General features: G+C 39.6%; 1 protein-coding gene across 7 annotated transcripts in view; it reads left to right on the top strand.

Moving 5' to 3' along the window:
* Positions 1–21,575, top strand: part of PDE10A (phosphodiesterase 10A) — a 745,035-nt gene that overhangs the window by 504,195 nt on the left and 219,265 nt on the right. For all 7 annotated transcript variants that reach the window (XM_049905162.1, XM_049905144.1, XM_049905169.1 and 4 more), the window contains one exon: positions 16,682–16,810. In XM_049905162.1, the coding sequence (XP_049761119.1) occupies positions 16,682–16,810 (129 nt within the window). The remainder of the gene's footprint in view (positions 1–16,681; positions 16,811–21,575) is intronic.

Below are 21,575 nucleotides of genomic sequence, written 5' to 3'. Positions count from 1 at the left end.
TTATCCCCCACAGCGAGGTCCTGTGGAGCACAGATCTTCTCTGACACACATGGGTCGCCGTGAGCTGGGATCACCTTGACTGCATCTGGTTTATCCCCCACAGCGAGGTCCTGTGGAGCACAGATCTTCTCTGACACACATGGGTCGCCGTGAGCTGGGGTCACCTTGACTGCATCTGGTTTATCCCCCACAGCGAGGTCCTGTGGAGCACAGTTCTTCTCCGACACACGTGGGTCGCCATGAGCTGGAATCACCTTGACTGCATCTGGTTTATCCCCACAGCGAGGTCCTGTGGAGCACAGTTCTTCTCTGACACACATGGGTCGCCGTGAGCTGGGATCACCTTGACTGCATCTGGTTTATCCCCCACAGTGAGGTCCTGTGGAGCACAGTTCTTCTCCGACACACATGGGTCGCCGTGAGCTGGGATCACCTTGACTGCATCTGGTTTATCCCCCACAGCGAGTTTATTCAGTCTGGCCTTTTTTTACTCTTTGGCAGCTCTTTCTGTGTTGTCCTGCCTGGAAGTTCTCACCTTAGGCTTACTGGCGTTTCTCTGAGGTGTGTGCTCAGGTGCATCTTCTGGTTAATATGATGGCTAGCTAGGCAGTCTCTGGATTTGGTAATTCTCAATTTAAGCCCTCACTTTTGGGTGTATGTAAAACATTACCGTTCTACAACACCTGGATGAAATGTGACTTAAATGTAGGTAAATAAAGGTTGCGTAAAGTCCTATTAAAACATTACCGTTCTACAACACCTGGATGAAAGTGACTTAAATGTAGGTAAATAAAGGTTGCGTAAAGTCCTATTAAAACATTACCGTTCTACAACATCTCGATGAAATGTGACTTCAATGTAGGTAAATAAAGGTTGCGTAAAGTCCTGTTAAAACATTACCGTTCTACAACACCTCGATGAAATGTGACTTCAATGTAGGTAAATAAAGGTTGCGTAAAGTCCTATTAAAACATTACCGTTCTATAACACCTTGATGAAATGTGACTTAAATGTAGGTAAATAAAGGTTGCGTAAAGCCCTAGTACACTTCAGCAGGAGCATGATCTTCTCTAGCAGGAAAGCATATATGTTCGGATTGTAAGTCTGGCAATATTTTTTGATGTAAAAGTGCTCGGTATTTTGATGAAGGTGGACGTTACTGAAATAACTTTTTTATTAATCGCTTAGTATGTGCTGGGATTTTTGCATGCATTATAACCCTAGGGAGTAGGTAGTATTATTTGCCCCGTCTTTTGTTTGTGAAAGGAGCCATGGTGGCACAGTGGTTAAGTACTCGACCGCTAACCAGAAGGCTGGCAGTTCGAAATCACCAGCTGCTCCATGGGAGAAACAGGTGGCAGTCTGCTTCCTTAAAGATTACAGCCTTGGAAACCCTCTGCGGCGGAATTGACTGGATGGCCTGGGTCTGGTTTTTGGACTTTTGGTTTGTTTGTGAGGACAATGAGGATTAGAAAGTTGAGTGACTTTGTTAAGGAAAATAGCCTGTATTTGAACATGCCTTTCTGGTGATGCAGAACCTCAGGTGCCAGGATGTCATGCCTCCCAACAAGTCACTTTTGATTCGGAACTGAATTTGGATTAGGCAGGTGGGAGCACCACATCCTACCCACGATATAACCTGGGCCTGCATAACTGTCTCCATTTTAAACGTCACCTCGGAGGGTAGTTCTTCGGAGTCATAGAGTGGGTGAAGGTTGGTGCACTTAGGCTTACTCCTAATAGTTCCACCCAAAAATCTTTGTTTTCATCTTCATCCTATCACTTGAAGCAGCTCACGTTTGTAGTTGGCTTTCTCGTTTAAAGAAACTTTCTTTGACGCCCTCAGCCAGGGGGAAACAAGTAATTAATTTCATTTGGGTTTAGAAATATAGCAGTGTAAGATTTACCTTCTGGTAAATGCAGGTTATGAATTTTGGGAAAAAAGTCGTCTCTGCAGCTGAGGTCCCCCTCAGGCTGTTAATTCACGTGGAATAAGTAAGAAATTATGTAGGTCAGAATCCTGGCAGCATGTTAAATTGGGGTTCCTTAAAGGACTGCTTTCTAGGTCACAGGCAAATCTCCTTTCAGTAGGAATATGCCTGGATGGAAAGAAACTATTTAGATAATATATATGTATGGGAGGCAGGGATAGTCTTTATAAGGCATTTGTTTTTACTTCGCATCATTTTCCCTCTTTGGTTACAAAGAATGGTATCTGTGGCTATGGTGTTTAACTCAGGGCAGAAGGGCCTCTTACCCATATATTGCTTTCATAGAGCTGCTTTGATGACATTGAACTCTGTTAACATCTGTCATGTGATAACCTCTGTTCCTTGCACATAAAGGACTTTACTTTAAAAAAAAAAAAACCAAGAAGGAGATGAATTTCATCACCATGAATCCTCCGCCTTATTTGATAAATGGCGAGAAGGAACTGCTGTATAAATCCTGGTATCGTACACTCATGTCCCCCAGCACACTGTGGGGCAAAACTCTGATAGGAAGAGTGAACCAGCACACATAGGGGCAGATTCCTAGGACTGGTGCTGTTTTATAGGAGGAACGAGGGATGTCAGAATAGAAAAGTGCTGTTCGGAATGTAAAGTAACACTAATTTACTCTTTCCGGGCGAAAAGAAGAAACCGAAGGTAAAAGTGAGAGAAAGAAAAGATTCTCGTCTGGGCTCAGGGAGAACTGAGAGTTTGCGTGGAGGAGCAGGGTCTCCTGAGAGGAGGAGGGGTCTTTGCTTGGGCACTTGCTTTAGGACTTGGATTGCTGGAAGGTGTAGTGCTGATCTTATAGAATCTGGGAAGATATTTTAGCACTAACATCTACGTCGCCCCCTTCCTATTCTTCTCTGAGCTCCCACAAGACAAATAATGTTTATGGATTAATTCACCTAACGATTATGGTCCCGGTGCTGTGGGCCCCCAAGACTACCCCTGAGTTTGGTGATCCACTGGGAGGATGCAGGGCAGTGTAGTACTCACGGCTTAGGCTTGTTACAGCAAAAAGATGCAAAGGTGGATCAGCAAAGGAAAAAGACATGTGGGGCAGCCTGGAGGAAAGCAGGTGGGGGCTCCAGGAGTCCTCTCCCATGGTGTCACACAGTTGTGACAATGCACGGTCAAGTGTCGTCTGCCAGGGAAGCTCAGTAGAGACTCACTGCCAAGGGTTTTTATGGTGACTGGTCACCTAGGTAGCCTCGGCCTAGCACATACCCAAATTCCAGACTGTTTAGTGTAGACGATAGTGTTTGTACAAACTGTCAGCTAACTGTCGATTAGGAGCATTCCGAGAAGCAAGTTCCCAGGGGCCAACCAAGGGCCACGCTTACCAGAGGCCTTTCTAGGCATAGTGATGTGGAGTTGCTGTGTTAATGGTGCCCTGCCCAGCGCCAGGCATGTGCCTGTGTAGAGGGGAGCGTGAGATAGACTGTTGCTGTCCTCATGGAGTTTACTGTCTAGCTGGGGAGGCTAATGTTTAATAAGAACATACTCAATAAAACAGGAGTGTGATGGCTAAGACTGTGGGTCAACTTGACTGGGCCGTGATTCTCAGTGTTTATATGTGACCACTCCCGTGATTGAAGTAGCCAATCAATTGAAAGGCAGTTTCCTTGGAGGTGTGGCCTGCATCCGAATATAAGCAGACATTCTGGCTTTTTGCTCAGTCTGGATCCTGTGGCTGCCTCCTGTTCATCTGACCTCTGACTCTTGGGACTTGAGCTACCAGCTTATCTGCAGACCTTGGGATTCGTTGATCTTCATAGCCTGAGAGCGGGACCCCTGCTCTCCGACCTGCGGATCTTTGGCTCGCCAGCCTCTGTGGCTAGGTGAATGGAGAGAAGCCTCTATCCTGGTCCGTGGACTTGGGACGTTCCAGCCTCTACAATTGCATGAGCCATTTTCTTGATATAAATCTCTCTATATACATCTATACACTTTACTGGTATTGCTTCTCTAGAGAACCTAGCCTGAGACAAGGAGATTTTGACTTGTTATGGGTGCCTTGAAGCATAAGAACAGGTACAGTGATGGCATAAGAACAGGGCACTGGATTTAGAGTGTGGGGTTAGTGAAGGTGTCTCTAAGGAAATGGATTTTAAAATGACTAAAGGTCTCACTTAGCTGGGTGAAGAGTGGAGAAAAGTCAGGGAAAATAGCTATGAGGAACAAGAAAGGGGAAAGGGCTTAGCACGTTTGAGGGAATAAATGAAGGGAACATGGGGTACGGTGGGGTCCTTTCTACTGACCCCTCTAATTTCATCATCAAATTAGATTTGTTTTCAGGGCTAGCCTTGTGACTCTAGGGGATTGTCTGTTCCAAAGATTTCTCCCCCTCTCACCCCTTATCAAAGCCTGGAATTTAGCTGTCAGATTTTTCAATTTGTTAGTGACTCTATAGGACAGAGCAGAACTGCCCCATAGGGTTTCCAAGGCTGTAATCTTCATGGAAGTAGAAGACCACATGTTTCTCCTGTGGAGTGGCTGGTGGGCACTTTTGGTTGGCAGCCAAGTACTTTAACCACTGCACCATCAGAGTTACTTTTCAGTTTATAATCTAAGGTATATATGCATGTATACACAAACACGTTGTGTATATTTGTGACCTGGAAGAACAATGATACACAATCTAGAAGAATATATGAAACTTAGCAAGTACACACCATTGAGCAGTATTATAGTCCAGCACTGCTTGCTATGATCTGAGGTACTTTTTGTTTTGTTTTAACTGGACAGATTTTGTTATTAAGGAGCTAAAATGATTTGTTTATATTACTATACATTTAGAAAGTATACTTCTGGTGCACCTTTGCTGTTGAAACTAATAAGAATTTTAAAATTGTGTTTTGGTATCTACATCTGTCTCCTAGGAATCTGAAAATGTTATGAGAGCTCTGCCTGTGAAGGGTCTGTGAAGTCCATTGGACTCTCCTCTCCTTGAACCTTTCAGTCGTAGGGAGGTGGTTGATACAAATCTCTCTCTGACTGCCCCACTGCTGTGGGAGCCTCATCCATTTTTAGAAGCTTCGTTCTAAAAAATTCTGCCTGAAGTTGAATTGTTATCTGACTTCCTAAAATGTTAAATCTATCCTGCCCCCTGCGTTCATACATGGAAAACAAAAACAAAACCAGAACGAACAAAAAACTCAACCTTTTTACTTAATAGCATTCTGATTCAACAGTAGTAAGAAGCCCAGGTGGTGCAGTGGTTAAGAGCTCAGCTGCTAACCGAAAGGTTGGCAGTTCAAATCCACCAACCGCTTCTTGGAAACCCTATTAGTCAGAATCTACTTGACAGCAATGGCTTTTTTGTTTATGTCCCCCAAGAATCTTGTGTTCTCCGAGCTAACCATTTGCAGTTGCTCCCCCATGAGAGGCATCTCGTCTTTCCCAGTGGAGGCTGTTCTTTGACAATTGAACTATTATAGTGAGATATTTAATAGAGTGAAACACTTTTTTAGAGGTTTTTTTTTTTTTTTTTTCTTTTTGGTAACAATCTTAAAGCTGGACTAAGACTTTAAGAAGCTGAGAATGATACATTTATTGCTGACACCAGAACTGAACACGGAGAAAATTGTAAAATTGAGGCAATTATTCTGATAAATCAGAGAAAATATTATTAGTCATGTGTACGTTAACATTTAAAAATACATGGTTTCTTCTAACTTAGCTGAGATCAGCTATAGTGCAACAATGGGCTTTTCGTCTTTTTTCCCCCCTTTCTGTGTTGGGGGAGGTGTAGGGCATTGATAATAGACAGCTGATTTGGAAGGAAAGAATTCTTTCAAGGCCAAGGAGTCCTGGGTTAGGGTAACCTAAGAGCACTGTGGGTGTGCGAGCTTTGGCAGCAGAACTCAGATCCAAATGGGGAAGTGTCCTCGACCCTTGCTATGTGTGGTTGGCTCTCCGTATTGGGATTTTTCTACACAAATTTAGATGGTAGAATTAATATTTCGAAAGTTGTCGTTTCTTATTTCTAACAGTAGAACCTTTAGTACCTATGATGACTGATTTGAAAATATTCCTCAAGATGAGAAAAATAGTTCTTTAGCCTCTGATGTGAAAGTGATTTTATAAAACAATTTTTTATAAATGTTAAGAAGATAAAACTTCAGAAATAAAGAATGCTTCAGCATGTAGATCCCATTATTAGAACAAGAATTTGTCAAAAAGACGCGTTTAAAAATACATCTGAAGTGAACCTAAGCGTGTATCCAGTGGTGGTATAACCAGAGAGAGACGACTGTTCCAAGTGACTTGAAAGCATAGTAATTTGATTGTACATTTCCAGTGGACTATATTCTGAAGAAAAAAAAAAAACACCATATATGTTTACAGTACTCAAGTACTGTTGTGTGTGTATTGTGTAATGAAACCAATGACTAATTTATGTAATCTTTGAATTCTCTTGTTGCTCGAATTGAAATACCACCTCTCACTAAAAGGAACCAGAGATCCTAAGGAAAAATGAAGTAAGATATGGGGTAGAAAGTGTGCAAGATGAACCTAAAACATCTTACAGCAGCGTAAAGGAACCATCAAGAACCACCACATTCTTGTCAAAATGACTCAGGAACCACCCTGAAGAGGTCCCTCCTCCCAGAAATTCTACCAGCCTCTAATAATGGATGCATAGTGGTTAAGAGCTATGTCTGCTAACCAAAAGGTCGGCAGTTGGAATCCATTAGGCGCTCCTTGGAAACCCTATGGGGCAGTTCTACTCTGTCCTATAGGGTCACTATGAGTCAGAATTGACTCGATGGCAACGGGTTTGGGTTTTTTTTTCCTAATACTGGAACACATTATACTACCCCCTTGGTTTTTGCTGCCTGCAACACACACATTCAGCTTTCCTTTTCAGACGTAGATTATGTTTATATTGGCTTGTGCTGATCATCTAAACATCTCTGGTCTGACCCCGCTACTCTCATTAGGCTTGTTCTCAGGGAAGCCCTACCAAGTCATTTACTGACAAGAGCAGAATATACAGGCCATGAGAAATAATGGAAACATTAAAAAAAGAAAAGGAAAGAAAGAAAGAAAAGAACAAAAGAAAGTTGATATCATTATCCGTACATTTGGCATTCTCCAAGAGTACGGATGCTTGATACTCGAATGTCCTATTCTGGATCGGTCCTGCCTTGGTCCAAAGACCCTTTTCAAAACAGAATGTTAACAGGAAGTAAAGCTAGATGATATATTAGAAAAAAAAAAAGGCTATATGGCTTTTGATGGCTGAATAAAGTGACCATATATAAAATGCTAAAATAAAAATAGAAATCTTAGAAAATGTGTAGTTTTCATGTTAAAAAAAAGGTAAGTTATAAAGTTGTGATTTGAGCCTCTGACAAACGGTTTCACGTAGATAAACTGTGGCTTTTTAGTACTATTATTATATGTGCCAGACAAAAATGTGTTCTATGGATTATCTCATTGGATTATTATAATGATCCTGTGAGATTGATACTACTATTATTCCCATTATACAAATAAGAGGTAAGGGTTACAGGGTTTGTGAAATGTCCAGCCTCACACAGATGTTGCTAGGGGGAATGGGGACACAGAACATGGCTTGTCCTTTTAATCACCTTGATGGAATGCCTACTCCTATTGTATTGAAAACCCAAAACCAAACCCATTGCCTTCAAGTTGATTCCAACTCAAAGCAACCGAATAGGACAGAACAGAACTGCCTCACAGGGTTTCCAAGGAGCAGCTGGTGGATTCAAATTGGCAACCTTTTGCAATTGAGATTGTAACTACTATGTCACCAAGAAATGTAAGTGGTAATTTGGGGTGAAATATATATTTACATCTTTTGAGACATTTGGAATATAAAACCATGTGATACCATTGGGACCTTTAAATGAAGTTATAACCCGGATGGTTTGCCATCTCATTTTCCTCCATGTGCTTAAATCCAGGAACTGATTTTCTTTAGTCCGGAAGTTTACTTAGAGACCATACTAAATTATAACTCAGTTGGTCTTCAAAAAGTTAGTTTTGACTGTTGTTGTTGTTAGGTGCCACCGAGTTGGTTCCAACTCACAGTGATCCTGTGTACAACAGAAGAAAATACTGCCTGGTCCTGTGCCATCCTCACAATCGTTGTTATGCTTAAGCCCATTGTTGCACTACTGTGTCAGTCCATCTCATTCAGTGTCTTCCACTTTTTTCCTGACTCTCCACTTTTCTCCAGGGACTGATCTTTCCTGACAACATGTCCAAAGTATGTGAGACGTAGTCTTGCCATCCTTGCTTCTAAGGAGCATTTTAATTGTACTTCTTCCAAGACAGATTTGTTCATTCCTTTGGCAGTCCATGGTATGTTCAGTGTTCTACTCCAACACCATAACTCAAAGGCATCCATTCTTCTGTCTTCTTTATTTATCATCCAGCTTTCATATGCATAGAAGGCAATTGAAAACACCATGGCTTGGGTCAGGCCTACCTTAGTTTTCAAGGTGACAGCTTCGCTTTTCAACACTTTAAAGAGATCCTTTGCTGCAGATTTGCCCAATGCAATGCATCATTTGATTTCTTGACTGCTGCTTCCATAGGTGTTGATTGTGGATCCAAGTAAAATGACATCCTTGACAACTTCAATCTTTTCTCCATTTATCTTGAAATTGCTTATTGGTCCAGTTGTGAAGATTTTTGTTTTCTTTATGTTGAGGTGTAATCTTTACTGAAGGCTGTGGTGTTTGGTCTTTATCAGTTAGTGCTTCAAGTCCTTTTCACTCTCAGCAAGGGTTGTGTCATCTGCATAAGGCAGGTTGTTTATGAGTCTTCCTCCAATCCTGACGCCCCATTCTTCTTCATATAGTCCAACTTCTTGGATTATTTGCTCAGCATACAGATTGAATAGGTATGGTGAAGAGTACAACCCTGATGCACACATTTCCTAACTTTAAACCATGCAGTATCCCCTTGTTCTGTTTGAATTACTGCCTCTTGATCTATCCACAGGTTCCTCGTGAGCGGAATTAAGTGTTCTGGAATTCCCATTCTTTTCAATGTTATCCATAATTTGTTATGATCCACACAGTTGAATGCCTTAGCATAGTCAATAAAACACAGGTAAACATCTTTCTGTTATTCTCTGCTTTCAGCCAGGATCCATCCGACATCAGCAATGATATCCCTGGTTCCAGGTCCTCTTCTGAATCTGGCTTGAATTTCTGCAAGTTGCCTGTCAATACACTGCTGCAGCTGCTTTTGAATGATCTTCAGCAAAATTTTGCTTGCATGTGATATTAATGATATTGTTCTGTAATTTCCACATTCAGTAGGATCACATTTCTTGGGAATAAGCATAAACATAGATCTCTTCCAGTCGGTTAGCTGGGTAGCTGTCTTCCAAATTTCTTGGCATAGACGAGTGAGCACTTCCAGCGCTGCATCCATTTGTTGAAACATTTCAATTGGTTTTCTGTCAATTCCTGGAGCTTTGTTTTTTGCCAATGCCTTCAGTGCAACTTGGACTTCCTCCTTCAGTACCATTGGTTCCTGATCGTATACTTCCTCCTGAAGTGGTTGAACGTCGACCAATTCTTTTTGGTATAGTGACTCAGTGTATTCCTTCCATCTTCTTTTGATGCGTCCTGAGTCATTTAAAATTTTCCCCATAGAATCCTTCGATATTGCAACTCGAGACTTGAATTTTTTATTTAGTTCTTTCAGCTTGGGAAATGTGGAGCGTGTTCTACCGTTTTGGCTCTCTATCGCCAGGTCTTTCGCATGTCATTATAATACTTTGTCTTCTTGAGTGACCCTTTGAAATCTGTTCAACTTTTTCACTTCATCACTTCTTCCTTTCGCTTTAGCTACTCCGTATTCAAGAGCAAGTTTCAGAGTCTCTTCTGACATCCGTTTTGGTCTTTTCTTTCTTTCCTCTCTCTTTAATGACCTCTTCTTTTCTTCATGTATGATTGATGTCCTTGATGTCATTCCACAACCCATCTGATCTTCCATCATTAGTGTTCAGTGTGCCAAATCTATTTTGAGTTGTGCCACATCAGCAAATGAAGGTCTCCAAAGCTTGACTCCATCTACATCACTAAGGTCCACTCTACTTTGAGGAGGCAGCTCTTCCTCAGTCATCTTTTGAGTGCCTTCCAACCCAAAGGGCTCATCTTCTGGCACTATATCAAAAATTGTTCTACTGATGTTCATAATGTTCTCACTGGGTAAGTTTTTCCAGAAGTAGACTGCTGGGCCCTTCTTCTTAGTCTGTGTGAATCTAGACGCTCAGCCGAAACCCAACTGCCATGCTGCTGGTGTTTGAATACCAATGGCATAGCATTCAGCATCACAGCGACACGCCAGTCCCCACAGTACGACAAGCTGACAGACACGTGGGGGCAGTTTTGACTAACCTATGCAAAATAAGTGTTTTTGCCAGAATTTTTGGTGGAGCATTTTTAGCATTTTCATGTTTGTTTTTGTAAATTTCTCTCATTAGATTTTGACTTTTCATTTATTACATATATTCACACAATGAATATATTCTTTTTCTAACATTATTTCTTGCTATTCTAAACAACTTTATTCTTTTTCTCTAGTTGGTCTTTCTTTTACAGTTCTTTTACAATCTTACTAGATCGTAAGATTATTTTGCAATCTTACTAGAATTATTGACTTACTTTCCTTTCTTTCACATCCACCTACTTGAACTTTTCAATATATTCTGTACATCTGGGACTTTATCCCTTTTGCACACTTACCACTTCAGTGAAAACTTAGGCCATTCCGGAAAGAAACTAATCAATACTAGAGTCTGTTAATTTATGTTAGTGGTTTTTTCATATGAAAAGTGTTACACTGGTTGGTGATGGCAAAGCTATACTGCCGTGCTGACAAAACAAACACAAGTTATATTCTTATCCTGATTCTCTTTAAGAATTTCTTTTTAAAAATAAACGAAAGTGGAATCAATCCAGATCTTTCAGCATCTAGTACTTAGGTAAAGAAAAACCCTGAAAATAAACTACCCAAAACCCAACCGCTGCTGTCAAGTCGATTTAATTTAAATTTCCGTAAACTGTCATTGGTCATGATTGTCGTGAAAGTTGGTAAATATTTTGGCCATAATTACTTTAGAATCATATAACTATTTTGTCTGTTTCTAAGGGACAAGTTCTAAAAATTCTTCAGAATATACATATGATACACAGTGCTTGATTTTTATATTGCATTTCAAATTTTTTAATACATTTTAAATTTTCATATAACGTATAGAAACATTAGCTGAATGAAATATGGTTAAATAAAGCATTCAGTTTTTAAAGGAGATGGTACATAAACATATTTGATCATCTTTGATCCTGGTCTGACCATTTTGGCTCTCAAACTATCCAGAAATATAAGGCATTATTTCCATATTTCCAGAAATATAAGACATTATTTCCAGGGATCAGTCCCTGGAGAAGGACATCATGCTTGGCAGAGTACAGGGTCAGTGGAAAAGAGGTAGACCTTCAACGAGGTGGACTGACACAGTGGTTGCAGCAACGAGGTCAAGCGTAACAACGATTGTAAGGATGGCACAGGACCCGGCAGTGTTTTGTTCTGTTTCGCATAGGGTTGCTATGAGTCAGAACCAACTCGACGTCACCTAACAACAACAACATTTCCATTCAATTGCCTCTTGTTTTAATTTGTCCAAAAGAAAAACAATTCACAATAAAATGAAACTGTACAAAGCATATATAATTCTATATTAAATTGATAGTATCTTATATTGATTTTTCTTTAATGAGCAGCATAGTTTCACTGTCAATTTGACTTACTTTAATTCTGTCATATCTTTTCCATGATGCAATTTGATATACAGGATGAACTTCAAGCTAAATACATTATGAGTACATTAACACTAGCTAAGAATTTAATGTTAAGAATTTAATATAAAGCAGTGTCCCTTAGTGTGAAGAAACTCAGAATACAGCTGGAAATAAAATCAGGGCACATGTGTTATTTAGCAAACAGTACCTTATGTATAGTATTTAGCATAGTAATTCAGTCTAATTTCTAGAGTCAGACTGTCTGAATTGACATGTTGGATCTACCACCTCATAGCTTGTTCACATTGGTGAATGTCTTGACCCCTCTCTGCCGTAGTTTCTCATTCATAAAATGGGGATAAACATAACATTGGAGGATTACATGGGATAAATATAAGTGCTTAAAACTAAGCAAAGTCTGACGCATAGTTGAGTGCTTAAAACATTTTTAGTTATCATTATTGTTCATACAATATTAATATAGTCAAGTATTGTGCCAGTTGCCAAGTAGATAGTTTGGTATAGCCTAATAAGCACTATAAGAGTTTAGAGAAAAGTTAAATCACTGGATGTCAAATGATCAGAGAAGGCTTCGTAGAGTAGATGGATTTTAGCTTAACATTGAGTCCAAAATGAGATGATGGGCAGGACTGGGATAGTTGACGTGGAAAAGAAAGAACATGGTGCCTACTGCAGTAGGCATGCATGGGCAGTTTGAAGAAAGAGCTCAATTGGGGGTTGAACTGGAAAGTCGTTGACAGAATGGTTTTTGTGTTAGGTATAGGGTTTAAGGTTTGACATGGTGTACTGTAAAATCCCTCTGGGAGGAGGAGTGATGTAGTGAATGTGTTGTTTAAGGCAACAGTAGATCTATGAATGCCCTCCAGCATGGGCGTCTGGGTCCTCCCTGGTGCCTGCTGTGTGCACCATGCCTGAATGACCACCTAATTTCATGGATCATCTACATGCTGATGACTCCCAAGTCTAGATATCAACCATAAAAATAACACCTAAATTCTGTCACAGCCCAGTGCCAATCTAGTTTTCCTCTTTCAGCCCTTGGTGCTCCTTTTCTCATACTCTGTGCATCCAACATACCAAATTTATCACCATTCTTTGGTCAAACCTAGCTTTCTCATGACCGAACCTTTGCGTGTGTTACTTTCTTGGCATAGTATCCCGTCTTCTTTCTTCCCTTGGAAAGCTTGTACTTACTTTTTAAAGTCTAGCTAAATGTTATATTCTTGAAAAAATAAAGCCGTGAACGTAGTTATTTGCCTTGTATGCTGTGTTCCTGTACTGCCTCTTATGTTTACTATGATACATGCTAAGTTTCATTGTGGTTTAAATGATTCTTTTTTCTAGAGTGTGAGTTCTTTGAGGACAGAGACTGTGTCTGATTCTTTTTTGTATCTTTAGTGACATGTTTTCCCAAGAGTTTATGCTTAATAAATGTTGGCTGAACAAGGAAAGAATGGATTGAAGGTTGGAAGATATTGTTAGACTTAACTTAGAAAGCACAAAATGATCAAGAGAGCTGACTTCATTATGGAAATAGAAGTCATTGAAAAAGTCTTATCAGTGGCAATTAGGACTTGTATGATAATCCACTAAAATGAAACAAGATGGAGGACAAGGAGGGATGAATCAGTTATGGCTTTCTATTTTTAGCCTGGGTTACTGGGTAAATGGAGAGTAATGGTAACTTGAAAAAGAAAATTGGAAGTGAAAGCCTCTTTGAGAAGACATGAGAAGGAGATGACTGTTTTCATTTTGACTCAAGATGGAGCTGGAGGTGATGGAAGGACATTCTAGGCAGCATCCCCAAGACTTGGCTGCACTGATCAGACCAGAGATCAAAAATATATGAAGATTGCTAATTCAGATTTGGGTGGTGTCACCATCATGAATTATCGAAGAGAAAACAGAAAAACAGTTAGAAAGTCAGAGAAAGGAATAACTGTTTGGTGGTATGTCACGGAAGTGATGGAAGGGAGTTTTATGGAGGAATCAAGTGTTAAATATGCACAGGTATGGAGGCCATAATCAGAGTATGAAATTTGCGTTTGTGTCTTCTCGGAGGTGAATCATGCTAGCGACTTACTTCACCATCCTGTGCCTTTTGTTTCTGGGGATTATAACTTGTTCTCTCAGGAAAGCATTCCTATTTTAATGAGCCTCTCATCTGTAGAGCTGTGAAGAATGTCTCAGGTTGAATTTAACACTCCCGGGGGGTCTTTTCTAGGGTGAACATAGACAGGGGTCTCACTTCTCTCAAATACAACTATATTATATATATGTTTAAATTGACTGTTTAAGTACTGACTCGTTGAAAGAAATCCTTTGCCTTCTCAATTATGCATTCTGTTTTAGAATCATAACAGTTGTGGCTTCCGTTCCCAGCAGATTTAATTAACACTTAGGAATTCTGTGCTCTGTTTGTGAAAACAGGCAGCCCACTCCCTGGAATATGCGAGATATGCTTCCTTCTTGTCTGTGTCTTGAAGTCCCTTATTCTGATGCTTTCATCACCTAGCCGTCCCCGAGGAAGGTTGTTGTTGTTGTTAGGTGCTGTCAAGTCAGTTCAGGCTCATAGTGACCCTGTGTACAACCGAATGAAACACTGCCCGATCCTGCACCATCCTCACAGTTGTTGCTGTGTTTGAGCCATTGTTGCAACTACTGCATCAGTCCAGCTCATTGGGGGTCTTCCTCTTTTTCATTGACCCTCTACTTTACCAAGCATGATGTCCTTCTCCAGGGACTGATCCCTCCTGATAACATGTCCAAAGTAGGTGAGATGATGCCTCGCTATCCTCCCTTCTAATGAGCATTCTGGCTGTACTTCTTCCAAGACAGATTTGTTCATTCCTCCATGGTATATTCAGTATTCTTCACCAACACCACAATTCAGAGGTGTCAGATCTTCTTCCCTCTTCTTTATTCATTGTCCAGCTTTCGCACGCGTATGAGGTGACTGAAAGCACCATGGCTTGGGTCAGGTGCACCTTAGTCCTCAAAGTGACATCTTTGCTTTTTAACACTTTAAAGAGGTCTTTTGCAGCACATTTGCCCAATGCAATTCATCCTTTAATTTTTTTTTTATTGTACTTTTGATGAAGGTTTACAGAACTAGCTTCTTATTAAACAGTATACGTATTGTTTTATGACATTGGTTAACAACCCCAGGAGATGTCAACATTGTCCCTTCTTGACCTCGGGTTTCCTGTTACCAGCTTTCCTGTCCAGTCTCTGGCAGGCCAGTAAGTCTGGCCTTTTTTTTTTGTTAGTTAGAATTTCATTCTACATTTTTCTCCAGCTCTGTCCAGGGCCCTCTATTGTGATCCCTGTCTGAGCAGTCATTGGTGGTAGCCAGGCACCATCTAGTTGTGCTGGACTCAGTCGGGTGGAGGCTGTGGTAGTTGTGGTCCATTAGTTCTTTGAACTAAGTCTTTTCTCTTGATTACTGCTTCTATGGGTGTTGGTTGTGGATCTAAGTAAAATGAAAGCCTTGACAACGTCAATCTTTTCTCTGTTTGTCATGATAATTCTTACTGGTCCAGTTGTGAGAATTTTTGTTTTCTTTACGTTGAGGTGTAATCCATACCAAAGGCTTTAGTCTTTGATCCTCATCAGTAAGTGCTTTAAGGCCCCTTCGCTTTCAGCAAGCAAGGTTGTGTCATCTGCATAATGCAGGTTGTCAGTGAGTCTTTCTCCAATCCTGATGCCACGTTCTTCTTCATATAGTTCAGCTTCTCGGATTATTTGCTTAGCATACAGATTAAATAAAATAAGTATCATGAAAGGATACAACCCCCATGCACACCTTTCTTGGCTTTAAAGAGTGCAGTACCCCTTGTTCTGTTTGAATGACAGCCTCTTAGTCTATGTACAGGTTCCTTGTGAGCAAAATTAAGTGTTCTGGAATTCTCATTTTTTGCGGTGTTATCCATAATTTGTTATAATCCACACAGTCCAATGCCTTTTCATAGTCAGTAAAACACAGGTAAACATCTTTCTGGTATTCTCTGCTTTCAGCAGTGATATCCGTCGTTGCATGTACATCTCTGAATACAGCTTAAATTTCCGGAAGTTCCTTGTTGGTTTACTTGCTGCCGCAACCCCGGTGAGGGTAGTTCCGCTGAAACACTCACAGAGAGGATACAGTTGTAATAGCTGTGTTGAGTAATGATCATCCCTGAGTAGTACTCATTTGTAGCTTGTTTGTGACTTGGGGTTATTTAATGTATTAGCATACCAATATGAAGGCTCAATTTGAAATCTTGTAATTTTATATGTTCATACAAAAACATGTAAAAGTACTTCGTTTAACAATCCTATGTGTATGCAGCAGCTATTATTAGACTATGAAAGATATATCAGCGAAGCTGAGTACATACCTAGGAGATCAGTGAACAAATATCAAGGCTGTTCTGAGGTGCACGTTGGTTGTATCCTTGGGTTTCGTGCCCCTGAGAAAAGGAGAATTTGTGTTGTCCATCAAGGAAAGATAATTTACTTATGCGTTTATTCTTTTTTAGCACCTCTGCTGTACTAAGTCTAGATTCTCCTGTGTTCTCCCATTACTAGAGTTTCGCTTGCTTTGAGTATTAAATCTGTGGTAACTATTTCCAAATAGAAATCTAAGTACTGTGTAAGCTTAACTGCACAGCATAGGAGTACGGCATTGGTTCTAATGTAACGTTGATACTTACTGTTGGAAAACGGCTGTGTAACATGATGTAACATGCATAGTTTAACACTGCTGAAGTTCTAACTTTACGTTCAGTATTTCAAATACACTCTTCTCCTAACATTGTCATTTGTATGGTATCTTTCATGTATATGAAGATGTCATGTCGGTAAATTTTATTCTTTTCAAATCTCTTACAGGTTTGACAGATGAAAAAGTGAAGGCATACCTTTCTCTTCACCCCCAGGTATTAGATGAATTTGTATCTGAAAGTGTTAGCGCAGAGACGGTAGAAAAATGGCTGAAGAGGAAAAACAACAAACCAGAAGGTAAGATTTCATTCAGATTGAGTATGGAATGTTTAAACCAACATTTTTCTAGCTTATAGTGGCAAAATAAAAGACACGTAATACGTGCTAAAAAGTAAAGTATGAAGCAGACAAATTCTATACAAAATGACATTTTAATTTTGCCAGTTTTTCTTCTGTATTTATTTAACTTCATTCTAGATTAATGTAGGCTATCGTATTAAACGATAGCCTACATTAATCTAGAATGAAGTTAAATAAATACAGAAGAATGGTCCGTGACTTAAAAAAAAAAAAAAAAAACTTGGCAAATAATTCTTGAAAATGCAGTGGGTTTGGACACGAACACATTGAAAAAGGCAGAAGTCAATATTTGACTTGATTTTATTTAACATTTTTAATGGTTATAAAAATACTCTCTGTTTACATTTCAAAGAGATATTTATATTATTACAGTACATTTAGAAAAAGACATCTTAAAATAATTTTTATATGTATATTGCAGAGAGCATACCGTTGACTTTGCATTGAACTTCTTATTGACAGTCAAACTCTGGAAGAACATTTACAACCGTTAGAGCTTACAGTAGTAGAAGATAACTCTGGAATCTAAACTATAGAGAAATGAGAAAAATAATTAATGAACAGACACAATTTTAGTTTTTTGGATCCTTATATGTCAGTCAAGGAGCCCTAATGGTGCACTGGTTACAGTGTGCAGCTGCTAACTGAAAGGTTGGTGGTTAGAACCCATCAGCTGCTCCATGGGAGAAAGATGTGGCAGCCTGCTTCCTTCAAGATTACAGCCTTGGAAACTCTGTGGGGTAGTTCACCTCTGTCCTGTAGGGTCACTATGAATCAGAATTGACTCAATGGCAATAGGTTTGGTTTGGGCTTTGGTTATATTTCATTCAGACCTTTAATTTTTTTTTTTTTCGGCCAAGTAACTTTCTACAGGGAAGCTTCCTTTGCTTGTTGTTCTCTTAATCCCTAAAAGGCATTTATTTTTTAACGCAGAGACAGCTTAAGGAGCACTTATAGATATGAAGAAAGAAATGTAGACTCAAAGGGGATGTGAAGTTAAATAAATTTCCCTCCTAACTGAATATAGTTTAATATCTTTTATTTTAATTTTGTAGTATAATTTTAATTTTGTTGTTAAATGGATTTACATTTGGCCAAATACGACTTCGTATTTCTGTGAATATTGTTTTTACAATGATTAATTTTGTATGTATATGATTGTATAAAGGACTTTTTATTCTTGTAAAGTAAAAAAAATGTATCCTATCTCCTTGGGAAAATTTGTTTAGTGTAATAAAGATACTGAAAAGTACAAAAATGATTATTATTAAAATGCTTTGTTGCTAGTGATGTAGGTGATTTTCTTCACTGGGTAGTTTTTAAAGTTTCTCTAATTTTCTTACATAATTTCTATAATAAAAAAGGGTTAAACATCTTTTAAAGAGGGCTTTACCACCAAAGTGCCAAATAGTTTTTAAAGTACACGTATATATGACTGCGTGCATGTGTGTGCGTGTGTGCGCATGAGTGAATTGAGAGAGAGAGCAGGAGAGGGAGAAATACAAATAAATCAGACAGGCATGTTCTTCTCAAAAGAATCATACGACTTTACATTAAGAGCAAAGCTTAGCATAGCATGTGCAGTAAAACCCGCGACAGCCAGAGCTCGGCAGGACTGCTTTGTCCTTCCAGGTCTTCCAGGTCTTCTGCCTTTGACAGGGTGCAGCCTGACCACTTTTCTGTTGCTCGTTTTACTGGAAAATATTTGAGTTTTCCTTCTCTGACAAGTTTCTGCCTTACACACATTCTGGCTTTTGAAGTTTTTACTGTATTACCTATTAACAAGTGTCAAACTTCTGAAAACAATTTGAGATGTTCAGTGTTTTAAAAAGCGTGGCTGAATCTTGCTCTGGGTACATCTTAAAGATGAAGATATCAACCTGCTATACAATGAGACAGAATGTATAAGAATATATGATATCTGCAAGTAGGAAAGTGAATAGAGGTCTTAGAAAGTGAAAATTCTTCTTGCCGGTTTGCTGTTACACTGCAAGGTAACACTTGAATTTTTGGCAATATTTACATGTGCCATGCCACGTCTCCCAAGTCCCTGTTGACCCAGTCCTCGTTATGCTGGAGAAAACTGTGGTCCTTTTAAGGAGATGTTTTGGGCATTGGCCCTGTAGAGGGATGAAGCCTGGATGAGATGTGAACGAGGACATGCTGAATGAGGCACAGGCTTGGGCTTTCCACTCAGTCGTACGACAGACACACAGGTAGCCGCCGCATGGCAGGCTGCAGCCATCTGCAGTAGAAGGGCATCAAAAGGAACCCATACTTCTGCCAGCTGGTCTAGTAAGATGCTCTTTCCCTCCTCTTCCAAGGGAGTTTATCAAATGTCTCTCATTATATACCACTTTGTGTTCAGTGAAATTCTGTAGCATGGACCTTGAGGATGATATAAAAACCAGAGTTTGGCACTAACTTTGTGTGAATATCATGAAAAAAACATTGCCCAGTCTTCTTTGAAAATCCAGAAAATCAGTTGCATATCTCTTGAGGTATTTTATTTTATTTTTTTAGATTAAGGGTAGTGGTCAGCTGAAGCATTTCTTTTCTTGTCTTTTCTCCTTCCCTCCTGCCCTTCTTTTTTTCTTTTTCTGTTCTTCATGTATATTTTTAAATTTATGTTCTCCTCAACTGTCTCTTATTCTCCATCCAAATCCATTCATTATAAACTTCTTGAGGGGAAAAAAAATGCTGGAGAGGATTTTCAGGGAGTGTTTCCATTTCCATGAGTGGACTGAAGAACAGAAACTGTGGTAGAGGAGAGGTATTAGACAATAGTATTTTGAAAATGAGACAAATTTACCCAAATTGTTTTGCTTTCTGGCATTTGAAAAAAAAAATGAAGGAAAACCATGATGGAATAAATAATTTGCTCCATACTTATTATAAACCTACCACCCACTGCCGTCGAGTCGATTCTGACTCATAGCGACCCTATAGGACAGAGTAGAACTGCCTCACAGAGTTTCCAAGGAGCGCCTGGTGGATTCGAACTGCTGACCTTTTGATTAGCATCCGTAGCACTTAACCACTACGCCACCAGGGTTTTCAATTTATTGAGTACCTATAATATGTATAAGATTCATATTATAGGTACTCAATAAATATTTATTTTACTTTTGTAACCACTCATAAACTAGCCTTATATGGAAATGATTCAGTGTGGGAACAGCAAATCATGTAGGGTGTATTCTGCTGAAAGAAAGATGATGTGTGAAAATTCAAATTTATAAAAATGAGTAAAAGATTGATAATTAGATTGCAAAACTGTATTGCTTTTAAGATGGTTAGTTTTCTGTGTGTAAGTGCTCTTTTTTTAATAATCTATTTTATTTTTGTTGTTGAAAATACACACAACGAAACATGTATCAATTCAACCGTTTGTACACGTACAACCGTTCTCACCCTCCTTTTCAAGCTGTTCCTCCCTCATTAACAAACTCACTGCCCCCGAAGATTCCTATCTAATCTTTTCAGTTGCTATTGTCAATTGGATCCCATATAGACAGATCTTAAAACAGCATACTGCTCAAGGCAGTCATTCTTTACTAGCTAAACAATTGTTTGGTTTTAAGAAGACTTCAGAGGATATTTTTGGTTTAAGTTTTAAGGTTATCTCAGGGGAATAGCTTTGGGGATTCATCTAGTCTCCATGGCCCCAGGAAGTCTAGTGTCCATGAGAATTTGAAATTCTGGTCTGTGTTTCCCCCTTTCGATCAGAATTCTTTTATTCCTTCTTTGATCAAAGTGTTCAGTAACAGTAGCTGGGCATCGTCCAATTCTTCTGGTCTCATGGCAAAGGTGGCAGTGATTCATGGAGGCCATAAGCTATTAGCCACACATTCCATTTCCTCCTCCTCTTCCTGACTTTCCTTCTTCCTCTGTTGCTTCAGGCAGACAGAGACCACTTGCACCTTGAATGGCTGCTGCTTGCAAATGCTTTTTAATGATGACCTTCTGCTGTCAAAAAACTAGTCTTCCCTCATTCAGTCAGTATTCTGTAGAACAGTTACTCTTTGCTGGGTGCTCATAGGCAAAAAGCTACAAATCAGGAAAGTGAGTGGCCTATTTCAGTTAAACTGCAGTAATAATTGTCATGCATGAGTGTTGTGTGATTGCGTAGCATTTTTAATTTCTAAGGCACTTCACATACATTCACACCCAGTTACAGATGGCTCAGATTAGGTGCAGTTTATTTTGCAGAAGGTGAAACTGAGCCAAGCGAAGGCTAATGGATCATTGCAGCCCAGTAACTGTGAGAACGTGAGGGCATGGACTGTGTGTATTGTAGTTATTTTTGTATCCCTTGCTCAGCAACACACCTGACAAGTACTAGGGGCTCTGTAAGTATTTTTGAATGAATGAGTTAATAAATTAGGTAGGACTAGATTTCAGACCTCCAAGTGAACTGTTGGGACACCAGTGACAACATATGACTGTCATAGTATGCCTGACCCCAGAGCCAACTTTATGTTTCCCTCATCTCCCCATACTCATGCAAAAGGTTCTTGAGGTAAGGGATTCTATAATGTATATTTGTAAATTCCTCAAGGTGCCTTGTGTTTTCATTTAGTCACCAAACTGTAGGCTAAGCACTGTTTAGGTCCTGGGATTATTACTTTTTTAAGGAGTTCACAGTCTAACAGAAACAGGAGAAAAGATTTGTGAGTAACTACTTTCTCCTGATTAGTCT

The sequence above is a fragment of the Elephas maximus genome, chromosome 1 (assembly GCF_024166365.1).
Source record: "Elephas maximus indicus isolate mEleMax1 chromosome 1, mEleMax1 primary haplotype, whole genome shotgun sequence".
In the NCBI taxonomy this organism is placed as follows: Eukaryota; Metazoa; Chordata; class Mammalia; order Proboscidea; family Elephantidae; genus Elephas; species Elephas maximus.
Note: the sequence above shows the minus strand (reverse complement) of the source record. Positions and strands in the feature narration are given on the sequence as shown.